This window comes from Callithrix jacchus, chromosome 3, assembly GCF_049354715.1.
Source record: "Callithrix jacchus isolate 240 chromosome 3, calJac240_pri, whole genome shotgun sequence".
Lineage (NCBI taxonomy): Eukaryota > Metazoa > Chordata > Mammalia > Primates > Cebidae > Callithrix > Callithrix jacchus.
Genome location: NC_133504.1, coordinates 193,048,176 through 193,072,804, shown reverse-complemented (window position 1 = coordinate 193,072,804; position 24,629 = coordinate 193,048,176). Strand labels below are relative to the sequence as shown.

Genomic DNA, 24,629 nt, shown 5'->3' with positions numbered 1-24,629 from the left:
ATTGAGCAATAATCTATATGTAGAAATATGTGTCACACATATGCACATCTGTATGAGTCATATGTGTATATGAAATTCTCACTTAACATTGTTGATAGGTTCTTGGAAAATGTATGTAAAACAACATATTGTTTAAGAAAACTAATTTTACCAGGGTTTAATTGATAAAAACAAGTTATGTTTGAATGGCATATAGCTACATTGTTTCATTTAAAGATGCAGTTTTCAAGAACCTACTTTGAATATTAAGTGAGGACTTATCATACATGTGTGTCTGTGTGATATGGATTTTTCTGACGAATAAAAATTATAAAGCTGTATATTTAATTTGTACAGTGTAATGATTTAATATGCATATACATTTTGAAACAGTATTGTCAAGTTGATTAACACATCTATTACCTCACATAGATAACCTTTTTTTTTTTTTTGGTAGTAAGAACGCTTATGGTTTACTGTTGTAGGAAACATATGTGTATCTCTGTTCCATTGGTTTTTATATCTGTTTTTAATGCACATACCATATTCTTGAATACTATAACCTTTAAATAAAGTTTGAAATTAGAAAGTAGATGCCCCCAGCTTTGTTCTTTCTCAAGATTGCTCAGGTTATTTTATTTAAGATTACTCTTAAATTTTACAAATGTGTTTTCTATTACTGAAAAATGCCACAAAAATTTTGATGGGGATCACACTGAATCTATAGATCACTTTGGATAATACTCCTTGACAATATTAGTTATCCTGATGGAATGTGTTTTCATTTATTTGTATCTACTTCAATTTCTGTCATCCATATCTTACTGTATTTAGTGTATACATTTTTATCTCATCCTTTACATTTATTTTATTTATGTATTTTTTGAGACAGAGTCTTGCTCTGTCACCCAGGCTGGAGTGCAGTGCTGCAATCTCAACTCACTGCAACCTCCGCCTCCCAGATTCAAGCGATTCTCCTGCCTCAGCCTCCTGAGTAGCTGGGATTACAGGCCTGTGCCACCATGCCCAGCTAAATTTTTGTATTTTTAGTGGAGATGGGGTTTTACCATATTGGCCAGGCTGGTTTGGAACTCCTGGCCTCAAGTAATCCGCCCACCTCAGCATCCCAGTGTGCTGGGATTACAGGCATCAACCATCATGCTCGACCCCTTTATATTTATTTTTATTAAGTTTCTTATTTTTATACTATTGCAATTGGAAACTTTCTCTCTTTTTTTAGGAACTTTGTTGTTACTGTCTGGAAATACAACATATATTTGTATGTACAGTCACGTGCAGTGCCTCATTTCTGTAATCCCTGCATTTTCAGAGGCTAGAGGCCAAGGAAGGTCAATCACTTGAACACAGGAGTTTGAGATGAGCCTGGGTAGCAGAGTGAGACCCTCTCAAACAAAAAATCCCACAAGTACTAGTATGTTGATTATTTATCCTGATACCTTAATGAATGCATTTATTAGTTCAGTTTTTGTTGTTTTACTCATATCCATGATCCTATTAACTACAAACAGTAACATTTTTACTTTTATTCCAAACTGGAGAGCTTTGTTATTTTCCTTGCCTAATTGTTCTGATACAAACTTTCAGTAATATGTTAAGTTAGAAGCTGTGGCCCTGGAGGCATGCTTGCAGATCTTGGCCTCAGTTGTGGTTCCTGAAACAGCCCCACGTCTGTACATTTGAAGGATCTAACAACTCTTACAGTTTCTATAAACTACTTTTGGCAGGTAAAGATCTCCTTTTGTTTTGTTTTGAGATAGAGTCACTATCGCCCAGGCTGGAGTGCAGTGACACAATCTTGGCTCACTGCAACCTCCACCTCCCGGATTCTAGCGATTCTCCTGCCTCAGCCTCCTGAGTAGCTGGGATTACAGGCGTGCGCCACCATGCCCAGCTAATTTTTGTATCTTTAGTAGAGACAGGGTTTCACCATTGTTGATCAGGCAAGTCTCAAACTCCTGACCTCGTGATCCCCCCATCCTGGCCTCCCATAGTGCTGGGATTACAGGTGCCAGCCACCGTGCCCAGCCGTGAAGATTTCCTTTTGTTGGGTCCCCAGGCTGATGGGATTACCGCTGGGGTTGCTGAGAAGGGTCGTAGCTGGGTTACAAGGGTGCTGCATGGTTGTGTTAGCACACGTAGGGTCCAGCACTACTAGGGTTGTGGGGTGTCTCCTGTCACTGTGCTGAGGTACTGGATCCAAGAAATAAGGAGACAGGACACCACAGGACTGGATAGGAGCAGCTGGGCTCAGTGGGGGCCAGCAGTATTTACAAGCAGAGACAGGTGAGGCCCCAAGTGTCCAGGCGCATCTGTATTTATTAGGTACACGTCGGGGGGAAGGGTAGTGAGTGAGATTGTCCTAAGGGTAATGTCAGGGTCCATGCAGTCATGTGCGCGACAGGCGTTAGGCCACCTAGATAAGGAGGTGGTAAATGTGCAGCAAGGGGTCCACCCCTAAGGAGGTGGGCAGTGTGCAGTAAGGAGGGTGCAGGGTGCAAAATCTCTTATCTAAGGGCAGGCTACTTCTAAGAATTTCTATAGGAGGATGTTCTGAGTGAGCACAGTAGCAACAGAGCTGACAGGATCTACGGCCACCTGCAGGCTGCTACTAAGGATTTCTATAGGAGAATGCTTTGAGTCAGCACAGTGGCGAAAGAGCTGACAGGGTGTACAGACACCTAGGTGCTGTTATACTGGAGGGGTTTTAAGCCCTCAGGCGTGCATGGGATTGCCAGCCTGAGGCCAGCTTTCCACAAGACTGGACACAAGTTACTACAACTCCCTTTACAGAGGAGTGACTCTTGCTCCAAGCCTGCCATACAGCGGGTACCTTTACGATACTGAACGCTGCCACCTGGGCTGACCTGCCATGTAGCATATGCCCTTTCAGGCAGGGACACTACCACCTGGGTCAGTGTGATTCTTGTCCTGGTGTGGCTGTTTTTCCCTAGTTCATGCTCTGCAATGTGTCTGCTCTAGACCTTCCTCCAACTATAAACTGAGATATGATTATCTATGAAGAGATTATATATAAAGGGAAATAAATGAGCAGTAAGATATTCTTCAGACACTAATTGTGCCGGGGATCTGCCTAACTCTCCTTCCTCGGTGCCCAGGATGGGGGTTACCCACACCAGAGATTTGGACAGTGACGGATTCTTTCTGGACCCTGGAAAGATTAAATATCATTGAGGACATTAATCTACATGGCAGGCAGTCGGGTCAGGTTTTGAAGTTTGTCTGCATATGACAGGCAAAATACCATGTGTATGAATGGGATTGGCTTCTACTGGCTACCTGGGAACAGTTTTCACAGGTCTCTCTGGGTCCCTCAGTGTGTACAACTGGCCATTGACTGTGGCTATGAGGGCTAGAACTGAGTCACAGGGCTGCTTCAGGGACCACAGCTGAGGTCAAGATCTGCAGGCCTGCCACCAGGGCCATGGCTGGGTGTGTTCTCTTGCAGGTCTCTTGATAGAAAGGACCACTTCTGGATTATAGCTGAGAGGAGTTAGACAGAGTTTGCAGAACTGCTTCAGAATCCTCAGTAAGACCAAGCCTGGCGCACCATTTCCTTGTCTGTAGCCATGTCTATGGGCTCTTGAGTTGGACACCTGGGCCTGCTTTCCCCAAATAACCCATTTGATCTTTGGCCTTACTGAGCTTTCACGACCCTAACCATAGGCAGGCACCTTTCTACTTCTGTTTTCTACAAGTTTACTTCTGAAAATATCTTATATAAATGGAGTCGTACATTGTCACTTTGTTAGTGTCTTAGTTCGCTTAAAATAATGGCTTCATCGTGGTTCCAGTCGGGAGAGAAGGAGGAAGCAGGGAGCGGGGCCGTCTGGGGGGGGACCCGCCGCGGCTGCCACCACTGCCACCACCGCTGTCATCACCACCTCTGCTCGTGGCATGGGAAAGGAGGTGTGAGTCCCGGGCGCAAGGGAGGGTCGGCGGTGGGAGGCGATAGAGGGTTTAGATAAACTCAGCATTGACAGCATCATCCAACAGCTGCTGGAAGTGAGAGGATCCAAACCCGGTAAGAATCTCCAGCTTCAGGAGAATGAAATCAGGAGACTGTGCTTAAAGTCTCATGAGATCTTTCTCAGTCAGCCTATCCTACTAGAACTTGAAGCACCACTCAAAATACGTGGTGGCATCCATGGTCAATACTGTGATTTGCTGAGACTTTTTGAGTACGGTGGTTTCCCGCCAGAAAGCAACTACCTGTTTCTTGGGGACTCTGTGGACAGGAGAAAGCAGTCATTGGAGACAGTCTGCCTCTTGCTGGCCTACAAAATCAAATATCCTGAGAATTTTTTTCTTCTCAGAGGGAACCATGAATGTGCCAGCATCAACAGAATTTATGGATTTTCTGATGCATGTAAAAGAAGTTACAACATTAAACTATGGAAAACTTTCACAGACTGTTTTAATTTACCTATAGCAGCCATCGTGGATGAGAAGATATTCTGCTGTCGTGGAGGTTTATCACCAGATCTTCAATCTATGGAGCAGATTCGGCGAATTATGCGACCAACTGATGTACCAGATCAGGGTCTTCTCTGTGATCTTTTGTGGCCTGACCCCGATAAAGATGTCTTAGGGTGGGGTAAAAATGACTGAGGAGTGTCCTTCACATTTGCTGCAGAAGTGGTTGCAAAATTTCTCCATAAGCACGATTTGGATCTTATATGTAGAGCCCATCAGGTGGTTGAAGATGGATATGAATTTTTTGCAAAGAGGCAGTTGGTCACTCTGTTTTCTGCACCCAATTGTGGAGAGTTTGACAATGCAGGTGCCATGATGAGTGTGAACGAAACACTAATGTGTTCTTTTCAGATTTTAAAGTCTGCAGAGAAAAAGAAGCCAAATGCCACGAGACCTGTAACACCTCCAAGGGGTATGATCACAAAACAAGCAAAGAAACAGATGTCATTTTGACACTGCCTAGTTGGGACTTGTAACACAGAGTATAAAACCTTCATTTTTAAGACTAATGTGTACTGGTCAGCTTGCTCAGATAGATCTGTGTTTGTGGGGGCCCTTCCTTCCGTTTTTGATTTAGTGAATGGCATTTGCTGGTTATAACAGTAAATGAGGCCGGGCGCAGTGGCTCAAGCCTGTAATCCCAGCACTTAGAGAAGCCGAGGCGGGTGGATCACGAGGTTAAGAGACTGAGACCATCCCAGTCAACATGGTGAAACCCCATCTCTACTAAAAAAAAAAGAAATACAGAAAATTAGCTGGGCATGGTGGCGTGTGCCTGTAATCCCAGCTTCTCGGCGGCTGAGGCAGGAGAATTGCCTGAACCCAGGAGGCGGAGGTTGCATTGAGCCGAGATCACAACATTGCACTCCAGCCTGAGTAACAAGAGCGAAACTGCGTCTCAAAAAAAATAAATAAATAACAGCAAATGAATGATTTCACTCCAAAAAGTGTTTGGTTTTTTAATTCTCTATCCCTTTTACAAACAATTTTAATGGTGGTGTTGAAGCTGTGCACCCCAGGACTGTTTATCCCTTCTCAGGGGTAAGTGTACAAATGATCTGTTTTTGATTCAGTACAACCCATAATCATGTAAATGCTCATTTTCTTTAGGACATAAAGGGAGCCCTAGGGTGCTCTGAATCTGTACATGTTCTTGTCATAAAATGCGTACTGTTGATAGGCACCACTGTGAACATTTTTTGAGAATTTTGTTTCAAAGGGACTGCTTTTTCCTGTCATTGTCTTGTTATGTACAAACTAGTTTTTACAGCTGTCAACATTAGGAGTAACTTTCAACCTTGCCAGCATTGCTGGTATGATGTATATTTAATTAAAGCACACTTTTCTCCTACCGTATACTTAAAATGATGATTAAAACCGTTCTTTTAAATATTTGTGACTCTTTCCTAAAGCCAGAGTTTCTGTTGAATTATGTGTTGACACACCCCTAAGTACAAGGTGGTATGGTTGTGTACACATGCTACCTTCCTGGGGATTTAAAAACACGTTTTTGATTTTGAATGGCAATTAGTGATATAGTACTGTTTAAGCTACTAATGACTAAAGATAATAACATTTTGTACAATTTCCATGTAGTCTATTCATTAAGTAATCTTTTTACAGTTACATCAGGCCTGAACCCGTCCATTCAGAAAGCTTCAAATTATAGAAACAATACTGTTCTATATGAGTGACCGATTATGCTTTCTTTGGCCTCCATTCTTTATTCTGCGGTGAAGTTGAGGCTTATAAGTTAAAACAAAGGATCTAACCAGTTTATACAGAACTCACAGTATCTGACTTTTTTAAACCAAGATCTGTTAAAAAAGAAATCTGTTTCAACAGATGACCGTGTACAGTACCATGTGGTGAAAATGAATTCAGACTTATTAAATGATGAACTTGTTAAAAATAAATAAATAATGGCTTTAAGATTTATCCTTATTGTAGCCTCTGACGATATTTTCATTTGAGGCTTAAGAATATTTCGTTGTATGTATAAGCCACGTCTTTTTAAATCATCTGTGAAGAACATTTGAGTATTTTCACTTTTTGGCTTTCGTAAATGATACGATTTGGATCTGTGTTCCCATCAAATCTCATGTCAAATTGCAATCCCTAATGTTGGAAGTGGGCGAGTGGGCGGTGGTTGGATCATAGGGTTGGCTTCTCATGAATAGTTTAGCAGCAGCCCCTTTGGTACTGTCTTTGCCATAGTGAGTGACTTCTCCTGAGATCTCATTTCTCGAAAGCATGTGGCACCTTCCGCCTCATGCTGTCTTGCTCCCACTCCCACCATGTTAGATGGCTCACTGTCCCTTTTCTTTCTGCCATGACTGGAAGCCTCAAGGCCTCCCCAAAAGCAGAAGCTGCTATGCTTCCTGTACAGCCTATAGAACCATGAACCAATTAAATCTCTTTTAAAAAACAAATTACCAAGTCTCAGGAATTTTTTATAGCAATGCAAGAATACACTAATATAGTGAGTATTACCGCAGTAGACATAGATGCGCAAATGTTTCTTTCAGGTATATGTTGCATATTTCAAATAGATGCTGAGAATTGGAATTACTGGGTCATACAATAACTTCATTTTTAATTTTTGGAGGAAACTCCATACATTTTTCAGGTAGCTGCATCACATTTTTCCCACCAACAGTGTACAGGGTTTCAGTTTCTTAATTTCTCTACGTTGTTGACAGCATGTATTATTTTTTGTTTGCTTGATATTGGCCATCCTGATTAATGCACTACTTCATTGTGGTTTTTCTTTACGTTTTTCTAAAGATTAGAAATATTTTTCAATAACTATATTTCATCTTTGGAGAAACATTTTCATCTCTTGTCTATTACTTTTTGTAATCATGTTACTTTTTGTTGTTTTTTTTGGAGTTATTCTGGATATCATCAGTCATATATATACATATGTATGTAGGTTTTTCCCTTCTTACACGGAGCTCTTTAAATCTTTGCTTTAATGTGCAGAGATAAAATTTAATGTAGTCCCACTTTTTTGTGTTTTTAAATGTTTCTCATGCACAAGAAAACATTGCTGAGATCAATGTCATAATCTTTCTTCCTGTATTTTCTTCTAAATATCGCATAGTTATAATTCTTACCTCTAAATATTTAACTCATTCAACGTAGTTTTTGTATATGGCTCAGGGGAAGGATCCAACCTCAGTTTGTTTGATGTGGATATAGAGTGTTCCAACACCATTTATTGAAGAGACTATTTTTCTTATTGTGTGATTATAGCAATATTGTTGAAGATCATTGGAGCATATCCACAATGGTTTGTTTTCAGTTCTGGATTCTGTTCCATCATCTATTTGTCTCCTTGCAAGTACCACACTTATTTATTTATCTTTATCCTAAAAAAAGGAAGTGTTGTGCCTGTAACTTGTTCTTGTTTTCTAAGAAGGTTTGGGCTATCAGTGGTCCTTTAAACTTGCATGTAAATGTGAGAATTGTAAAAAAATATTTCTTCACAAGGTGTGATTTTTATTTTCAGGATAACATTGAATTTGAATATCACTATGTGTAGTTTCGTCATTTAACAATATTAAATCTCCAGACAAAAAGAAAAGTATGTTCAAGAATGTGTTAAGTTTCATATAGTTCTGGATTTGGCAATTTTGCTTCTGCTTTTGGTTTCTAGTTTTATTACATGTGGTATAAAAGGATGTTCTGTATAATTCAGTGTTGTATAATGCGAACTAGGCTCAATACTTTGATGACAAAATAATCTGCACAACAAACCTTATGACAGAAGTTTACCTGTATAAGAAACCTGAACATATCCCCTGATCTTTTAAAATAAAGGAAAAAAAAAGTTGCTTTGCATTCTAACAGGTTGTCCATGAAACAGTACCTACTCCTTATCTTCTCCACTTAACTGATGACACAGTTTAGTCTACTTTCTGTTTCTATGAGTTTAACTACTTTAGGTATCTTACATAAATGAAATTACATTGTTAGCCTTTTTGTGCCAGGGCTTCTTGCACATAAAGTCTTAAAAATGTGTCCTTATTGTGGATTTAACAAAATTCTCTTCTTTTAAGAAGTTGAATAATATTTAATTATTTATGTATTTGAAATGCTCTTTTTTTTTAAATTGTATTTTAAGTTTTGGGGTACATGTGAAGAACATGCAGGATTGTTGCATCGGTACACATATGGCAGTGTGATTTGCTGCCTTCCTCCCCATCACCTATATCTGGCATGTCTCCCCATGTTATCTCTCCCCAACTCCCCACCCCCCGCTGTCCCTCCCCTATTTCCCCCTGACAGATCCCAGTGTGTGATGCTCCCCTCCCTGTGTCCATGTGTTCTCATTTTTTATCACCCATCTATGAGTGAGAATATGCGGTGTTTCATTTTCTGTTCTTGTGTCAGTTTGCTGAGAATGATGTTCTCCAGATTCATCCATGTCCCTACAAAAGCCATGAACTCATCATTTTTGATGGCTGCATACTATTCCATGGTGTATATGTGCCACATTTCCCTGTCCAGTCTATGATCAATGGGCATTTGGGTTGGTTTCAGGTCATTACTATTGTGAACAGTGCTGCAGTGAACATTTCGTGTGCATGTGTCCTTATAGTAGAACAATTTATAATCCTTTAGATATATACCCAGTAATGGGATTGCTGGGTCAAATGGAATTTCTATGTCTAGGTCCTTGAGGAATCGCCACACTGTCTTCCACAATGGTTGAAGTAATTTACATTCCCATCAACAGTGTAAAAGTGTTCCTATTTCTCCACATCCTATCCAGCATCTGTTGTCTTCAGATTTTTTAATGATCGCCATTCTAATTGGCATGAGATGGTATCTCAATATAGTTTTGATTTGCCTTTCTCTAATGACCAGTGATGGTGAGCATTTTTTCATATGTTTGTTGGCCTCATGTATGTCTTCTTTTGTAAAGTGTCTGTTCATATCCTTTGCCCACTTTTGAATGGGCTTTTTTTTCCTTGTAAATCTGTTTTAGTTCTTTGTAGATTCTGGATATCAGCCCTTTGTCAGATGGGTAGCTTGCAAAAATTTTTTCCCATTCTGTTGGCTGCCAATTCACTCTAATGAATGTTTCTTTTGCTGTGCAGAAGCTGTAGAGTTTGATTAGGTCCCATTTGTCTATTTTGGCTTTTGTTGCCAATGCTTTTGGTGTTTTGTTCATGAAGTCCTTGCCTACCTATGACCTGAATGGTTTTGCCAAGATTTTCTTCTAGGGTTTTTATGGTGTTCAGTCTTGTGTTTAAGTCTTTAATCCATCCGGAGTTAATTTTAGTGTAAGATGTCAGGAAGGGGTCCAGTTTCTGCTTTCTGCACATGGCTAGCCAGTTTTCCCAACACCATTTATTAAACAGGGAATCCTTTCCCCATTGCTTGTTTTTGTCAGGTTTGTCAAAGATCGGATGGCTGCAGATGTGTGGTGTTTCCTCCAAGGCCTCTGTTCTGTTCCATTGGTCTATATCTCTGTTTTGGTACCAGTACCATGCTGTTTTGATCACTGTAGCCTTGTAGTTAATTTGAAGTCTGGTAGTGTGATACCTCTCACTTTGTTCTTTTTGCTTAGAATTGACTTGGGTATGTGGGCTCTCTTTTGGTTGCATATGAAATTTAAGGTGTTTTTCTCCACTTCTGTGAAGAAGGTCATTGGTAGCTTGATGGGGATAGCGTTGAATCTGTAAATTACTTGGGGCAGTATGGCCATTTTCATGATACTGATTCTTCCTAACCGTGGACATGAAATGTTTCTCCACCTGTTTGTATCCTCTCTTATTTTGTTGAGTAGTGGTTTGTAATTCTCCTTGAAGAGGTCCTTTATGTTCTTTGTTAGTTGTATTCCTAGGTATTTTATTCTCTTTGTAGCAATTGTGATTAGCAGTTCATTCTTGATTTGGCTCTCTTTAAGTCTGTGATTGGTATATAGGAATGCTTGTGATATTTGCACATTGATTTTGTGTCCTGAGACTTTGCTGAAGTTGCTTACCAGTTTCAGGAGATTTTGGGCTGAGATGATGGGGTCTTCTAAATATACAATCATGTCGTCTGCAAATAAAGACAATTTGACTTCCTCCTTCCCTACTTGAAGACCCTTTATTTCTTTTTCTTGCCTGATTGCTCTGGCTAGAACTTCCAATACTATATTGAATAGGAGTGGTGAGAGAGGGCATCCTTGTCTAGTGTCGGATTTCAAAGGGAATGCTTCCAGTTTTTGCCCTTTCAGTATGATATTGGCTGTTGGTTTGTCGTCAATAGCTTTTGTTATTTTGAGATACGTTCCATCAATACCTAGTTTATTGAGGGTTTTTAGCATAAAGGGTTGTTGAATTTTGTCAAAGGCCTTCTCTGCATCAGTTGACATAATCATGTGGTTTTTGTCTTTGGTTCTGTTTATGTGGTGAATTACGTGTATAGACTTGTGAATGTTGAACCAGCCTGCATCCCCAGGATGAATCCTACTTGATCATGGTGGATAAACTTTTTGATGTGCTGTTGCCATCGGTTTGCCAGTATTTTATTGAAGATTTTTGCATCCATGTTCATCATTGATATTGGCCTAAAGTTTTCTTTTCTTGCTGAGTCTCTGTTAGGTTTTGGTATCAGAATGATGTTGGTCTCATAAAATGATTGGGAAGTATTCTCTCTTTTTGGATTATTTGGAATTGTTTCAGAAGGAATAGTACCAGCTCCTCTTTGTATGCTTGGTAGAATTCAGCTGTGTACCCATCTGGACCTGGGCTTTTTCAGGTGGTAGGCTCTTAATTGCTGCCTCAACTTCAGATCTTGTTATTGGTCTATTCAGGGTTTCAACTTCTTCCTGGTTTAGGCTTGGGAGGATGCAAGTGTCCAGGAATTTATCCATTTCTTCCAGGTTTACTGGTTTATGGTGCATAGAGATGTTTGTAATAATCTCTGATGATGGTTTGAATGTCTGTGGGATCTGTGGTGATATCCCCTTTATTGTTCTTTATTGTATCTATTGGATTATTCTCTCTTTTCTTTTTTATTAATCTGGCTAGTGGTCTATTTTGTTGATCTTTTCAAAAAACCAGCTCCTGGATTTACTGATTTTTTGAAGGGTTTTTTGTGTCCCTATCTCCTTCAGTTCTGCTCTGATCTTAGTTATTTCTTGTCTTCTGCTGGGTTTTGAGTTTTTTTGGTCTTGTTCTTCTAGCTCTTTCAATTTTGACAATAGGGTGTCGATTTTAGATCTCTCCTTGCTTCTCATGTAGGCATTTATTGCTATATATTTTCCTCTAGACACTGCTTTAAATGTGTCCCAGAGATTCTGGTATGTTGTGTCTTCGTTCTCATTGGTTTTGAAGAACTTCTTTATTTCTGCCTTCATTTCATTGTTTATCCAGTCAACATTCAAGAGCCAGTTGTTCAGTTTCCATGAAGCTGTGCGGTTCTGAGTTAGTTTCTGAATTCTGAGTTCTAACTTGATTGCACTGTGGTCTGAGAGACTGTTTGTTATGATTTCTGTTCTTCTCCATTTGCTAAGGAGTGATTTACTTCCAAGTACGTGGTCAATTTTAGAGTATGTGTGATATGGTGCTGAGGAGAATGTATATTCTGTAGATTTGGGGTAGAGAGTTCTGTGAACGTCTATTAGGTTTGCTTGGTTCAGGTCTGAGTTCAAGTCTTGGATATCCTTATTAATTTTCTGTCTCATTGATCTGTCTAATATTGACAATGGGATGTTAAATTCTCCCACTATTGTTGTGTGGGAGTCTCAGTCACTTTGTAAGTCATTAAGAACTTACCTTATGTATCTGGGTGTTCCTGTATTAGGTGCATATATATTTGGAATTGTCAGCTCTTCTTGTTGCATTGATCCTTTTATCATTATGTAATGTCCTTCTTTGTCTCATTTGATCTTTGTTGGTTTAAAGTCTGTTTTATCAGAGATGAGAATTGTAACTCCTGCTTTTTTTTGCTCTCCATTTGCTTGGTAAATCTTCCTCTGTCCCTTTATTTTGAGCCTTTATGTATCCTTGCATGTGAGATGGGTTTTGGCTTTTTATCCAATTTACCAGTCTGTATCTTTTGATTGGGGCGTTTAGCCCATTTACATTTAGGGTTATTATTGTTATGTGTGAATTTGGTCCTGCCATTTTGATGCTAGCCGGCTGTTTTGCCCATTAGTTGATGCAGTTTCTTTATTGTGTCAATGCTCTTTACCATTTGGTATGTTTTTGGAGTGGCTGGTACTGGTTGTCTTTTCTATGTGTAGTGTCTCAGGAGCTCTAGTAAAGCAGGCCTGGTGGTGATGAAATCTCTGAGTACTTGCTTGTTCCCAAAGGATTTTATTTTTTCTTCACTTACGAAGCTTAGTTTGGCTGGATATGAAATTCTGGGTTGAAAGTTCTTTTCTTTAAGGATGTTGAGTATTGGCCCCCACTCTTCTCGCTTGTAGGGTTTCTGCCAAGAGATCTGCTGTGAGTCTGATGGGCTTCCCTTTGTGGGTAACCTGACCTTTCTCTCTGGCTGCCCTTAACATTTTCTTTTTCATTTCAACCCTGGTGAATCTGACGATTATGTGCCTTGGGTTGCTCTTCTTGAGGAATATCTTTGTGGTGTTCTCTGTATTTCCTGAACTTGAATATTAGCCTGCCTTGCTAGATTGGGGAAGTTTTCCTGGATAATATCCTGAAGAGTATTTTCCAGCTTGGATTCATTCTTTCCTTCACATTCAGGTACACCTATCAAACATAGATTAGGTCTTTTCACATAGTCCCATATTTCTTGGAGACTTTGTTCATTCCTTTTTACGCTTTTTTTCTCTAATCTTGCCTTCTCGTTTTATTTCATTGAGTTGATCTTCCACCTCTGATATTCTTTCTTCTGCTTGGTCAATTCAGCTGTTGAAACTTGTGTATGCTTTGCAAAGTTCCCTTGTGTTTTTCAGCTCCATCAATTCACTTATATTTCTCTCAAAGTTGTTTATTCTTTTCAGCATTTCATCAAATCTTTTTTCAAGGTTCTTAGTTTCTTTACATTGGGTTAGAACATGTTCTTTTAGCTCAGAGAAGTTTCTTATTACCCACCTTCTGAAGGCTGTTTCTGTCAGTTCATCACACTCATTCTTCATCCAGCCTTGTTCCCTTGCTGGTGAGGAGTTGTAGGAGGAGAGGTGTTCTGGTTCGGGTGTTTTCATCCTTTTTGCACTGGTTCCTTTCTGTCTTTGTGTATTTATCCCCCTGTCGCCTTTGTAGTTGTTGACTTTCAGATTGGGTCTCTGAGTGGACGTCCAGTTTGTTGATGATGAAGTTATTTCTTTCTGTTTCTTAGTTTTCCTTCTACCTGTCAGGCCCCTCTGCTTTAGGACTGCTGAGGTCCACTTCAGGCCCTTCTTCCCTGGGGATCACCTGCAGTGGCTGCAGAACAGTAAGGGTTGCTGCCAGTTTCTTCTTTTGCTATTTTTGTCCCAGAAAGATACCCGCCAGTTGTCAGTCTGATCTCTCCTTTATGAGGTGACTCTTTGGATATACGGGGGTCAGGGAGCTGCTTGAGGATACCTGCCTTGTGTGTGTGTGTGTGTGTGTGTGTGTGTGTGTGTGTGTGTGTGTGTGTTTAGTAGAGATAGGATTTTACCATCTTGGTCAGGCTGGTCTTGAACTCCTGACTTCATTAGCCACCGCCTCTGGCCTATATTTTTTTATTGTTGTATTATTTTGACAATTTAGCCTCTTATTACCATAGAGTGCAGTTCTTTTTTTATGACAGATTTTTTTTTTTCTAGAAGTCTCTTTTGTCTGATATGGCCACTCCTACACTTGTTTTAGTTACTGTTGGCGTGGAATAGTCTCACCCTTCAACCATTAATGTATGTGTGTCCTTAAATCTAAACTAAGTCTTTTGTGCACAGCGTATTGATTTTATAAATCTCTTTAGACATTTTGTGAGTGTTTTATTTTTTACTTCAATAATAATATCCTAGAGTTGGTAATTTATAAAGAATAAAAGTTTGCTTAGCAAACAATCTTGTTTTAAGTCAATAGCTTTCTAAGATCTGTATTTTATTTTATTTATGTATTTAGAGACAGGGTCCTGCTATATTGATCAGGCTGGTTTTGACCTCCTGGCCTCAAGCAAAAGTTGACTTCTATGTGTAGAAAAATTGAACAGTTGTATTCCCTTTAACACTTTATGTCATACTTTACAATTTTTATATAGTATACCCATTAACAAATTATCGAGGCTATATGTATTTTAATACTTTTTTGTAGCTTTTATATGAGAGTTAAAAGTGATTTATGCACCATAATTAGAGTTTTATAGCCTTCTGTGTTTGACTATATATATTTTCCAGTAAGATTTATGCTTTTATATGTTTTCTTATTTTAAGTTAGGATTCTATTATTACAACTTAAGAAATTCTTATTAGCATTTCTTATAAGATAGGTCAAGTGAATATAAATTTCCTCAACTTACTTGTTTAATCTGAGAATATCTTGATTGATACTTCATTTCTAAAGAACAGCTTTGTCAGGTGTAGTCTTCTTAGTTGTCAAAGTATTTTCCTTTTCTCTCTTCATCTGTACTTTAAATAGATGATCTCACTCACTCCTATCTGGTTTGCATGGTTTCTGCTGAGAAATCTGCTGATAACCTTATAGGGGTTCTCTTGTATGAAAAACTTTCCTTTCTCTTGCTTCTTTTTTATTTATTTATTTATTTTTGAGACGGAGTCTTGCTCTGTCACCAGGTTTGAATGCAGTGGTGCAGCCTCAGCTTACTGCAACCTCCGCCTCCCATGTTCGAGATTCTCCTGTCTCAGCGTCCTGAGTAACTGGGACTACAGGCATGCACAACCACACCCCAGCTGATTTTTGTATTTTTAGTAGAGACGGGGTTTCACCATGTTGGCCAGGATGGTTTCAATCTCCTGATCTCGTGGTCTGCCCTTCTCAGCCTCCCAAAATTACAAGGTATGAGCCACTGCACCCAGCCTAAGACATATCTTTAAACAAATTTTTTAAATTTTTCTATTTTTAACCTCCCAAAATATGTACATTTTTACAGTTTATTATGGGCCCAAATACTTTAATTATTCTTTAATTCTTTTTAAAAAATTATAATTAGGAACTTTCAAATTAATTTTAACTTTGCTGTTTGGCTTTTTTCTGTATAACTGGTTCCTGTTAAAGATTTCACTTAAATTTTTTATTTCTTTTATTGCATTCTTCAGCTCCAGCATATCCATTTGGTACTCTTTCTTTACTATAATTATAATTTTGCTCATGCATTCTTGTTTAACAAAATTTTTTTTTTTTTTGCATCTCATTGAGATTCTTAAAGATAATTATTTTTAATTCTTAGCCATTTTTTAGATCTGTGTTTTATTGTAAGTGGTTGCTGGAGCATTTTCAGTTTCCTTTGGTGGTGGTATGTTTACCTGATCCTATACTATCCATAAAGCCTTGTTTTGATGTTCTTGCTTCTGATGGAGCAAATAACCTGTTTCAGTCATTATAATTTGGGGAGGTAAATACTTCTCCTATTGGATCTCTGGGCTGATGATATTTCCACTGAGACTGCAATTAAATGCATTGGATCCAGATCACATAACTACTACTGGGTCTGCAGTGAAGTTCATGTTTGCTAGACCTGTTACCAGGCCATCAGTCAGTTGTGGATTTTGTCTGTTTTCTGGGAAGACTAACTTTCTTTAAGAACATGATCAGTAAGACCAGCACTGAGAAAAAAAAAATCTCCAGATATATATACATATGGGAGTGCTGATAAAATAAATGTGAGCAGGTGTGGCTCCTGCTGTGTGGCTCTTGCTGGATGTTTCAAAATGCTCTAACCTAGTCATTGGACAGGTTCCTAGATGAGCAGTACTGACACTTGATCACAGCTGAGACGGTGTAGAAATGATTCATATAGGGCTGTTTTAGGACACACAGCTGAGACCAAAGTCTTCAGGCATGTTTCTGGGTTTATGGCATTTTTCCCTCCACATTCCTCAGTGGGCAGGACTGCTTCCAGACTCTAGCTGACAGGGACTGGAACTGGGTTATAGGACTGCTTCACGATTCACAGTGGGAATAAAGTCAGCCACCATGCCTACAATGGCACATATAGGTGTATGTTTTGGCAGGTAACGGGTTAGTAAAAACTGCTTCCGGACTTCAGTGGTATGGACTTGGAGCCAGGGTATGGTGCCACATCAAGCTCCTCCATCAAATATTGGCAAACCTATATCCAAGGGCACAGATGGTTGTTTCGCTCTGTGGGTCCCTGTGTGTTTGGAATTTCTCCCATACCATGACTGACTTGTGCAACGGATGGATTTGGGGCTAATTCAGAGATTGCAGACAGAAACAGTATCCAAAGACCTTTCACCTGAGACACAAGACATGATGAATCTTCCTAGGTGTCTTGGCAGATGGTGCTAGTGGTGGAAACAAAACCAAATGTTCTACAGCTAATTCTACAATGAGAATTGGACATACTTTTTATTCTGTACCTGGGACTATGATGGGCAGGCATGCCCATGCCACTCAAGGGCATGCCCTCTTAATACAGCCCTCCACAGTCTTGGTTTCTTCTGTTTTATGATACATCTATATTACATTCAATATTTTATAGGTCAGAAATTTTCTATTGTTTCAACTCCATTTTACTGGGGAGTTTTTTTTATATAGGTTCTCTTCAGTTATTTGTTTTTTTGTTTTAATCTTTATATTTGCATGGTAATTTTAAACTCTTTACCTTTTATGACCCTATGGTGTTTAATTCAAATAAAAATCATTGGGTTTCACGCTGAGCAAATTAAAAATATATATATGTAGAGGCCGGGCGCAGTGGCTCATGCCTGTAATCCCAGCACTTTGGGAGGCCGAGGCGGGTGGATCACGAGGTCAAGAGATCAAGACCATCCTGGTCGAAATGGTGAAACCCCGTCTCTACTAAAAAGATACAGAAAATTAGCTGGGCATGGTGGCGCATGCCTGTAATCCCAGCTACTCGGGAGGCTGAGGCAGGAGAATTGCCTGAACCCAGGAGGCAGAGGTTGCGGTGAGCCAAGATTGTGCCATTGCACTCCAGCCTGGGTAACAAGAGCGAAACTCCGTCTCAAAAAAAAAAAAAAAAAATATATATATATATATATATATATATATATATATGTAAATCAGACATTTCTACTGCCTCTAAAAGTTACCTATGTGGTATTTGCCTGTATACATATTGCCCCTACGTTGTTTGTAAATTATTTATTCACTTGGGTGGTCATTAGTATTTTCTTGTGTAGGTGAGTAGTCAAAAAACAGTGTAAAATTATCACCTATTTGATTATAAGTTATTGTGTGAGATAAACACTTGTTATTTGAAGGTGATTTTTGAAAAATGTAACCTTTTTAGGTAGATGTGGATATTTGTGATAAAAACTTAATATTGCTAACTTAAACGTTTTCTTTTTCTTTTTTTTTTTTCTTCCCAAGACGGAGTTTCACTCCTTTTGCCCAGGCTGAAGTGCAGTGACGCGATCTCGGCTCACTGCAACCTCTGCCTCCCGGGTTCAAGCGGTTCTCCTACCTCAGCTTCCCGAGTAGTTAGGATTACAGGCACCTGCCACCACACCCGGCTAAGTTTTTATTTTTAGTAGAGATGGGGCTTCTCCATGTTGGTCAGGCTGGTCTTGGACTCCCAACCTCAGGTGATCCACCCGCCTCAGCCTCCCAAAGTGCTAGGTTATACAGGCGTGAGACAACGCGCCCAGCCAACATTTTCAAGTATGCAGTCTAATGGTGTTGAGTACATTACTTCATTTTGCACTGGATCCCTAGATCTTACGTTACAGAAGTGAAGTTTAATATTCTAAAAAGCTGCCTTTTTTTCTCTTTCTCCAGCTCCTGTTACTTACTTTTCTATACTTACTGTTTCTATAATTTTATAATTCTCAGTGTAATTATATAATGTGTTTGATTTTCTTATTTTACTTAAGGTAATGTTCTCAGACTTTGTAAGATGTGTCAGAGTATCTTTCTGTTTTAATATGAAATATTTCATTGTATGTATATGTCACATTTTTAAAATCTGATACCGATAAAGGAACATTTGTATTGTTTCCAGGAATTGTCTTTTGTAAATAATGATGAATGAATATGCATGTGTAAATATCTATTTAAAGTCCTGCTTCGAACATCCTTGGGGTATCTTGAATACAGTGGTAGTATCATGTGTATGTCCATATTTTTTGTTTTCTTAGCCTTTGATGTTATATCCAAAAAGTGATTGCCAAGACCGGTTGCATGAAGCCTTCATCAAATATGGTGGGTTGTTTTGTTTTGTTTTGTGTTGTTTGGAGACAAGAGTCTCGCTCTGTTGCCCAGGCTGGAGTGCAGTGCAATCTCAGCTCAGTACAACCTCCTCCTCCCAGTTTCAAGCAATTTTCCTGCCTCAGTCTCCCGAGTAGCTGGGACTACAGGTGCGCACCACCATGCCCGGCTAATTTTTGTATTTTTTAGTAGAGATGGGGTTTCACCATATTGACCAGGCTGATCTCAAACTCCTGACCTTGTGATCGGCATGCCTTGGCTTCCCAAAGTGCTGGGATTACAAGCGTGAGCCACCACTCCTGGCCTCCTTCATTATATATGTTTTTACTAGATTCCACGCATGTGTGAGATCATGTGGTATTTTTCTTGATGTATCTGGTTTATTTCATTTAACGTAATGGCCTCCAGGTTCATTCATGTTGTTGCAAATAGAAAACTTTTATTCTCTTTTGTACATTGAATAGTATTTTTTTGTGTGTATATAGTACTTTTAAAAATTCATCTGGTTTTGGACATTAGCATTTGGATTGATTCCATATCTTGGCCATTGTAAATAGTGTTGTAAAAAATATGGCAATTAGATATCTCTTTGACATACTTATTTCATTTTCCTTAGCTACAAAGAAAATAGAATTAACATATGCTCCAACAATATTGTTTAATTTAAAAATTAAAAATAAAACCATGATGCATTTTTGTGTGTGTGTGGTCATCATTGTTTTATTGTGTAGGTGAGGAATCAAAGAAACAGTTGTAAATTACCATCCATTTATTGCTTAAATATATGTTACCGTGTGATACTTTGTTTTATAATGGCTCTACTAACTCACAGTCTTACCAACCATGTGTTAACTTTTCTCTACATTCTCACTAACAATTTTTTTTTGACTGGAGTAAAGTGGCATGTTATTGTGGCTTTGATTTGCATTTCTTTGGTAATTAGTAATGTTGAGCAGCTGTGCATGTACCTTTTGGCCATTTGTGTTTCTTTAGAAAAATATCTTTTAAAGTCTCTTGCATATGTTTTTAATTGAGTGTTATTTTTGTTGTTGGTTATACCGTACCAACAACATATGTACATTTTGTCCTATGTACATTTTGCAGATATTTTCTTCCATTCTGTACATTATCTCTTCACTCTGTTTTGTTTGCTGTGCAGACAGTTTTAGCTTGTTCTAATCTCTTTTGCATATTTTTGCTGACTTTGCTTGCGTGTGACTTAAAGATTCTTTGCCCTGTAATTTGTGGCAAAGCATTCCACTCTACTTCAGATAGCTTTATAGGTTTGAGTTTCTCATTTAAATCTTTGTGATTGAGTTTTTATATCACAAGAGGTAGGGGGCCTAGTTTTGTTTTGCTTTTTAATTATCATGTGGATAACTAATGTTTCTAGTACCATTTATTGAAAAGACTGTTTTTGTTTTTCCAAATGTGTGTTCTGTGGCCATCTTTGTTAAAAATCACTTGGCTCTAGGTTCACAAATTTATCCCTGGGCTCACTGAATACTTTGATATCTCTATTTTTATGCCAAATTATGCTGTTTTGCTTATTATAGCTTTATGGTATATTTTGGAGTCGGGTAGTGCAGTGCCTCCAGCTTTGTTTGTTTGTTAGTTTTTGCTCATGATTACTTTGGCTATCTGGGAGTCTTTGGTTGTTCCTTACACATTTTTAGCTAGTTTTTTTCATTTCTTTGAAAACAGTCATTTCTTTGGTATTTTGATAGAGATTGCATTGAATCTGTAGATTACCTTGGGTAGTATGGCCACTTTTATAATATTATTTCAGTTCATGAGCAAAAAAATGTTTTTTAGATTTTCATGTCATTTTCAGTTTCTTACTAATGTTTTATACTTTTCATTATAGACAGTGTTCGCCTTTTTAATTAAGTTTACTGCTAGACATCTTTATTTTTTATTGTGGATGCAGAAGCAGCATTAGGCAAAATTGAGCATGTCTTTGTGATTTTAAGAACTCAACAAATTAGGTATAGATGGTATATACCTCAACACAGTAAAGGCCGTATATGACAAATCGATGGCTGATATCATACTGGACAGGAAAGAGCAGAAAACTTTATTTTTTAATTTTTTTATTTTACTTTAAGTTCTGGGGTACATGTGCAGAATGTATACTTGTTACGTAAGTATACCTGTGCCATAGTGGTTTGCTGCACCTGTCAACCCGTCATCTAGGTTTTAAGCGCTGCGTGCATTAGGTATTTGTCATAATGCTCTTCCTCTTTGTGCCCCCCATACCCCCAGTAGGCCCCGGTGTGTGATGTTCCCCTCCCTATGTCCATGTGTTCTCATTGTTCAACTGCCACTTATGAGTGAGAACATGTGGTGTTTGGTTTTCTGTTCCTATGTTAATTTGCTGAGAATAATGGTTTCCGGCTTCATCCATGTCCTTGGAAAGGACATAAACTCATTCCTTTTTATGGCTGCAATAGCAGAAAACTTTTTATCTGAGATCTGGAACAAGATAAGGATGTTTCCATTTTATATTAAAATTGTATGACAATATTTTACTGTGTACGCTGTGTGGAAGCACAAGGCAAATATGGATCAGTGATGTGTCTATTTCCAATATAAGAGTCTCTGTTTATCTGAATGCATATTGTTGCTTATTGTTTATGAGTTGTATACTGGTTCTGGTTTTTTTTTAATACAATGGTGATTTTGCACTGCCTAGGTGAGTCATCATTGAAGTTCTTCTAATTTTATCCTCCATTTATTTATAAATCTATGGTTTTAACCATCTCCCCACTGTATCTGTTTTAGCTATTCTTTTTTTTGACGGAGTCTTTCTCTGTCACCAGGCTGGAGCACAGTGGAGCAATCTTGGCTCACTGCAGCCTCCGCCTCCTGGGTTCAAGCAATTCTTCTGCCTCAGCCTCCTGAGTAACTGGGACTAGAGGCATGTGTCACCACCCCAGCTAATTTTTGTATTTTTAGTAGAGATGGGGTTTCACCATGTTGGCCTAGATGGTCTCAATCTCTTGACCTCGTGATCCGCCCACCTTGGCCTCCCAAAGTGCTGAGATTACAGGCATGAGCCACTGCACGCAGCCTTAGATATTTTAATTGTCATCAAAACACATAAACTTCATAATCTTTAATAATTTTAAATATTCAGCTTAATCATATATTGATGTTGTTATTCACTGTATCTCTAGAATATGTTTATCTTGCAAAGCTAACACCCAGTACACAAACAGCTACCTTTTCTGTTTTTCGGCCCTTTACAAAAACAATTCTGTTTTCTATTTTAGAGTCAAACTGCTTTAGATATCTCATGTGAGTTGATTCATATAGTTTACCTCTCTTTGTGGTTGACTTCATGTTGCACAGTGTCATCAAGATTTATCCTTAGACATGTTACAATATTTTTTGCTTTTTACACACTGGAGTAATCTTTTATTATTTCAACGTCTTTATCCATTTATGTGGTGAGAGAAATTTGCATGGCTTTCATTTATTTGCTACAATAATTATGAGTGTACAGATTACTCTTCATGTGACCATATGTGTGAGTGTATATTTTCACTGGATTTTATATTGATCTAGCTGTTCAATACTCATACCAATTTTTTTAAATTCTTTAGCTTTGTATGTGTTTTGATATCATGAGCTGTGGTGCCGCCAACATTGTTTCTCTTTTTGAAGATTATTAGATGCTTCACTGTCCTTTGAAATTTTGTATAATTTGGGGGTTGCTATTTTTATTTCTGTAAAAATTTAGTTAAAAACTTGACAGATTGCATTTAATGTGCAGACTACATCAAACAGTCTACATATCTTCATAATATTAATTATTTGAAACTTTGAATAAGAGCATGCTGAAGAGTATGGTGTTTAGTTTCTATAAATATGTCAATTTTTTAGTTTTCTTTGTTGAGACAGAGTTTTACTCTTATTGGCCAAGCTGGAGTTCAGTGGCAGGATCTCAGCTAACCACAATCTCTGTCTCCCAAGGCCATATATGGCAAGTGATTCTCCTTCCTCAGCCTCCCTAGGAACTGGTATTGTAGGCATGTGCCACCATGCCCAGCTAATTTTATATTTTTAGTAGAGACAGGGTTTCTCCCTGTTGGTCAGGCTAGTCTTGAACTCCCAATCTCAGATGATCTGCCCACCTCAGCCTCCCAAGTGCTGGGATTACAGGCATGAGCCCCACTGTACCTGGCCAGTTTTCTTTTCTTTTCTGTTTGTTTTTTGTTTGAGACAGAGTTTTGCTCTTGTTGCCCAGGCTGGCATGCAGTGGTGCAATCTCAGCTCACTACAACTTCCGCCTCCCGGATTGAAGCGATTCTCCTGCTTCAGCCTCCCGAGTAACTGGGATTACAGGCATGTACCACCACAGCCAGCTAATTTTGTATTTTTACTAGAGACAGGGCTTCTCCATATTGGTCAGTCTGGTCTCAAACTCCCGACCTCATATGATCCGCCTGCCTCAGCCTCCCAAAGTACTGGGATTACAGGCATGAGCCAGCATGCCTGGCCCAAGTTTTCTTTTTTTAATTAATTTCTATTCTCATTCCAGTTTGATCATTAAACGTAATTTGTAAATTTTTTATTTTAAAAAATTTGTTAAGACTTTTTTGTGGAGGGGAAGAAAGAAAAATAGACATGTTTTTGGCCTAACAGATTCAAGGAGAATATTGTATGAGCTATTCATATTCAGAAGGATGTGTGTTCTGCTGTTGTTGAAGAGTGTTTTCTACAATTCTGTTTGGTATAATTGTTTTATACTGCTACAGGTCTTCTATTCCCTTATCAATATTCTGTCTTTTTTTATTATTCATTATAGAAATTGAGGTATTAAAATATCTTACTGTAATTATATTGCTCTCTATGTCTTGCTTTACTTCTGTCAGTATTTGCTTTATATATTTGGAATCCTAATGTAAGACACACACACACACACACACACACACACACACACACTAACATATAGGGTATACATTTTTCAGGGGTTCCAAGTCAACATTTTTATCATAGTTCAATGTTCTTCTTTGTCACTTATGAGCCTTTAGTTAAAATATATTTTATGAAATAGGACAGTTTTTGACTTAAGATGCACTTTGAGTAATATGATTTTGACCTCTTCTATTTTGTTATTTGCCTCAAAGTTTTTTTTTTCATCTTGCCTTTTTCAGTCTCCTTTAATCATTAGATCTCAAGTGACTCTTGTAGAAAAGCAAGTGGTATCTTGCTTTTTGATTTCTTAAATTATTTGATGGCACGTATTTCGAATGGAAAGTTTACTTCATATATATTTAAATAATTTCCTGAAATAGAAAGTCTTATTCATGTTATTGTTTTACTTGATTATTGTATCTTTGCCCCTTATTATTTTTCTGTCTTTTGTGTCCTTTTGATTTTTGTATTGATAGATTTTTCTTCTTATTTTTTTATGTATCTATTCAGGTGCTTACTTTGTGGTATCTTGGAAAATACATAAAATTTCTCAAGGTATAAACTTCAGTTGCATTTGAAAATTATTCCTCATGACATCTGCCCTTGACTTTGTTATTAATGTCACTAATTATATTTTTATGTTGTGTATTTATTAACAGATCATGGTTCATAGTTTATGAACATTTTTATGCTCTTTAAAATTTTAGAGAATAATTAAAATGTTTTCTGCACTCTCTTGATAATGGCACAGGACCTTACGTTGTGTGTGTGCTGTCTTTACCAGAAAGTCATGTGTTTTCATATGACTATGTTTTCTTGCATCATGCTGTTTTCAGTGGACGATACTTTTCTCCAGCATTTCTTTTGTAACGCAGGTATTGTGCTAATACACTTCTTCAATATTTGGTT

The 24,629-nt window shown here is 38.3% G+C and overlaps 1 protein-coding gene across 4 annotated transcripts in view; it reads left to right on the top strand.

Annotated features, from left to right (window-relative positions):
* ZNF595 (zinc finger protein 595) overlaps positions 1–24,629 on the top strand; it is a 38,314-nt gene that overhangs the window by 5,709 nt on the left and 7,976 nt on the right. For 2 of the 4 annotated variants that reach the window (XM_078367770.1, XM_035294430.3), the window contains one exon: positions 18,728–18,791. The exons of the other annotated variants lie outside the window; for them this stretch is intronic. In XM_078367770.1, coding sequence (XP_078223896.1) covers positions 18,728–18,791 — 64 coding nt within the window. The remainder of the gene's footprint in view (positions 1–18,727; positions 18,792–24,629) is intronic. 4 annotated transcript variants of the gene reach the window in all.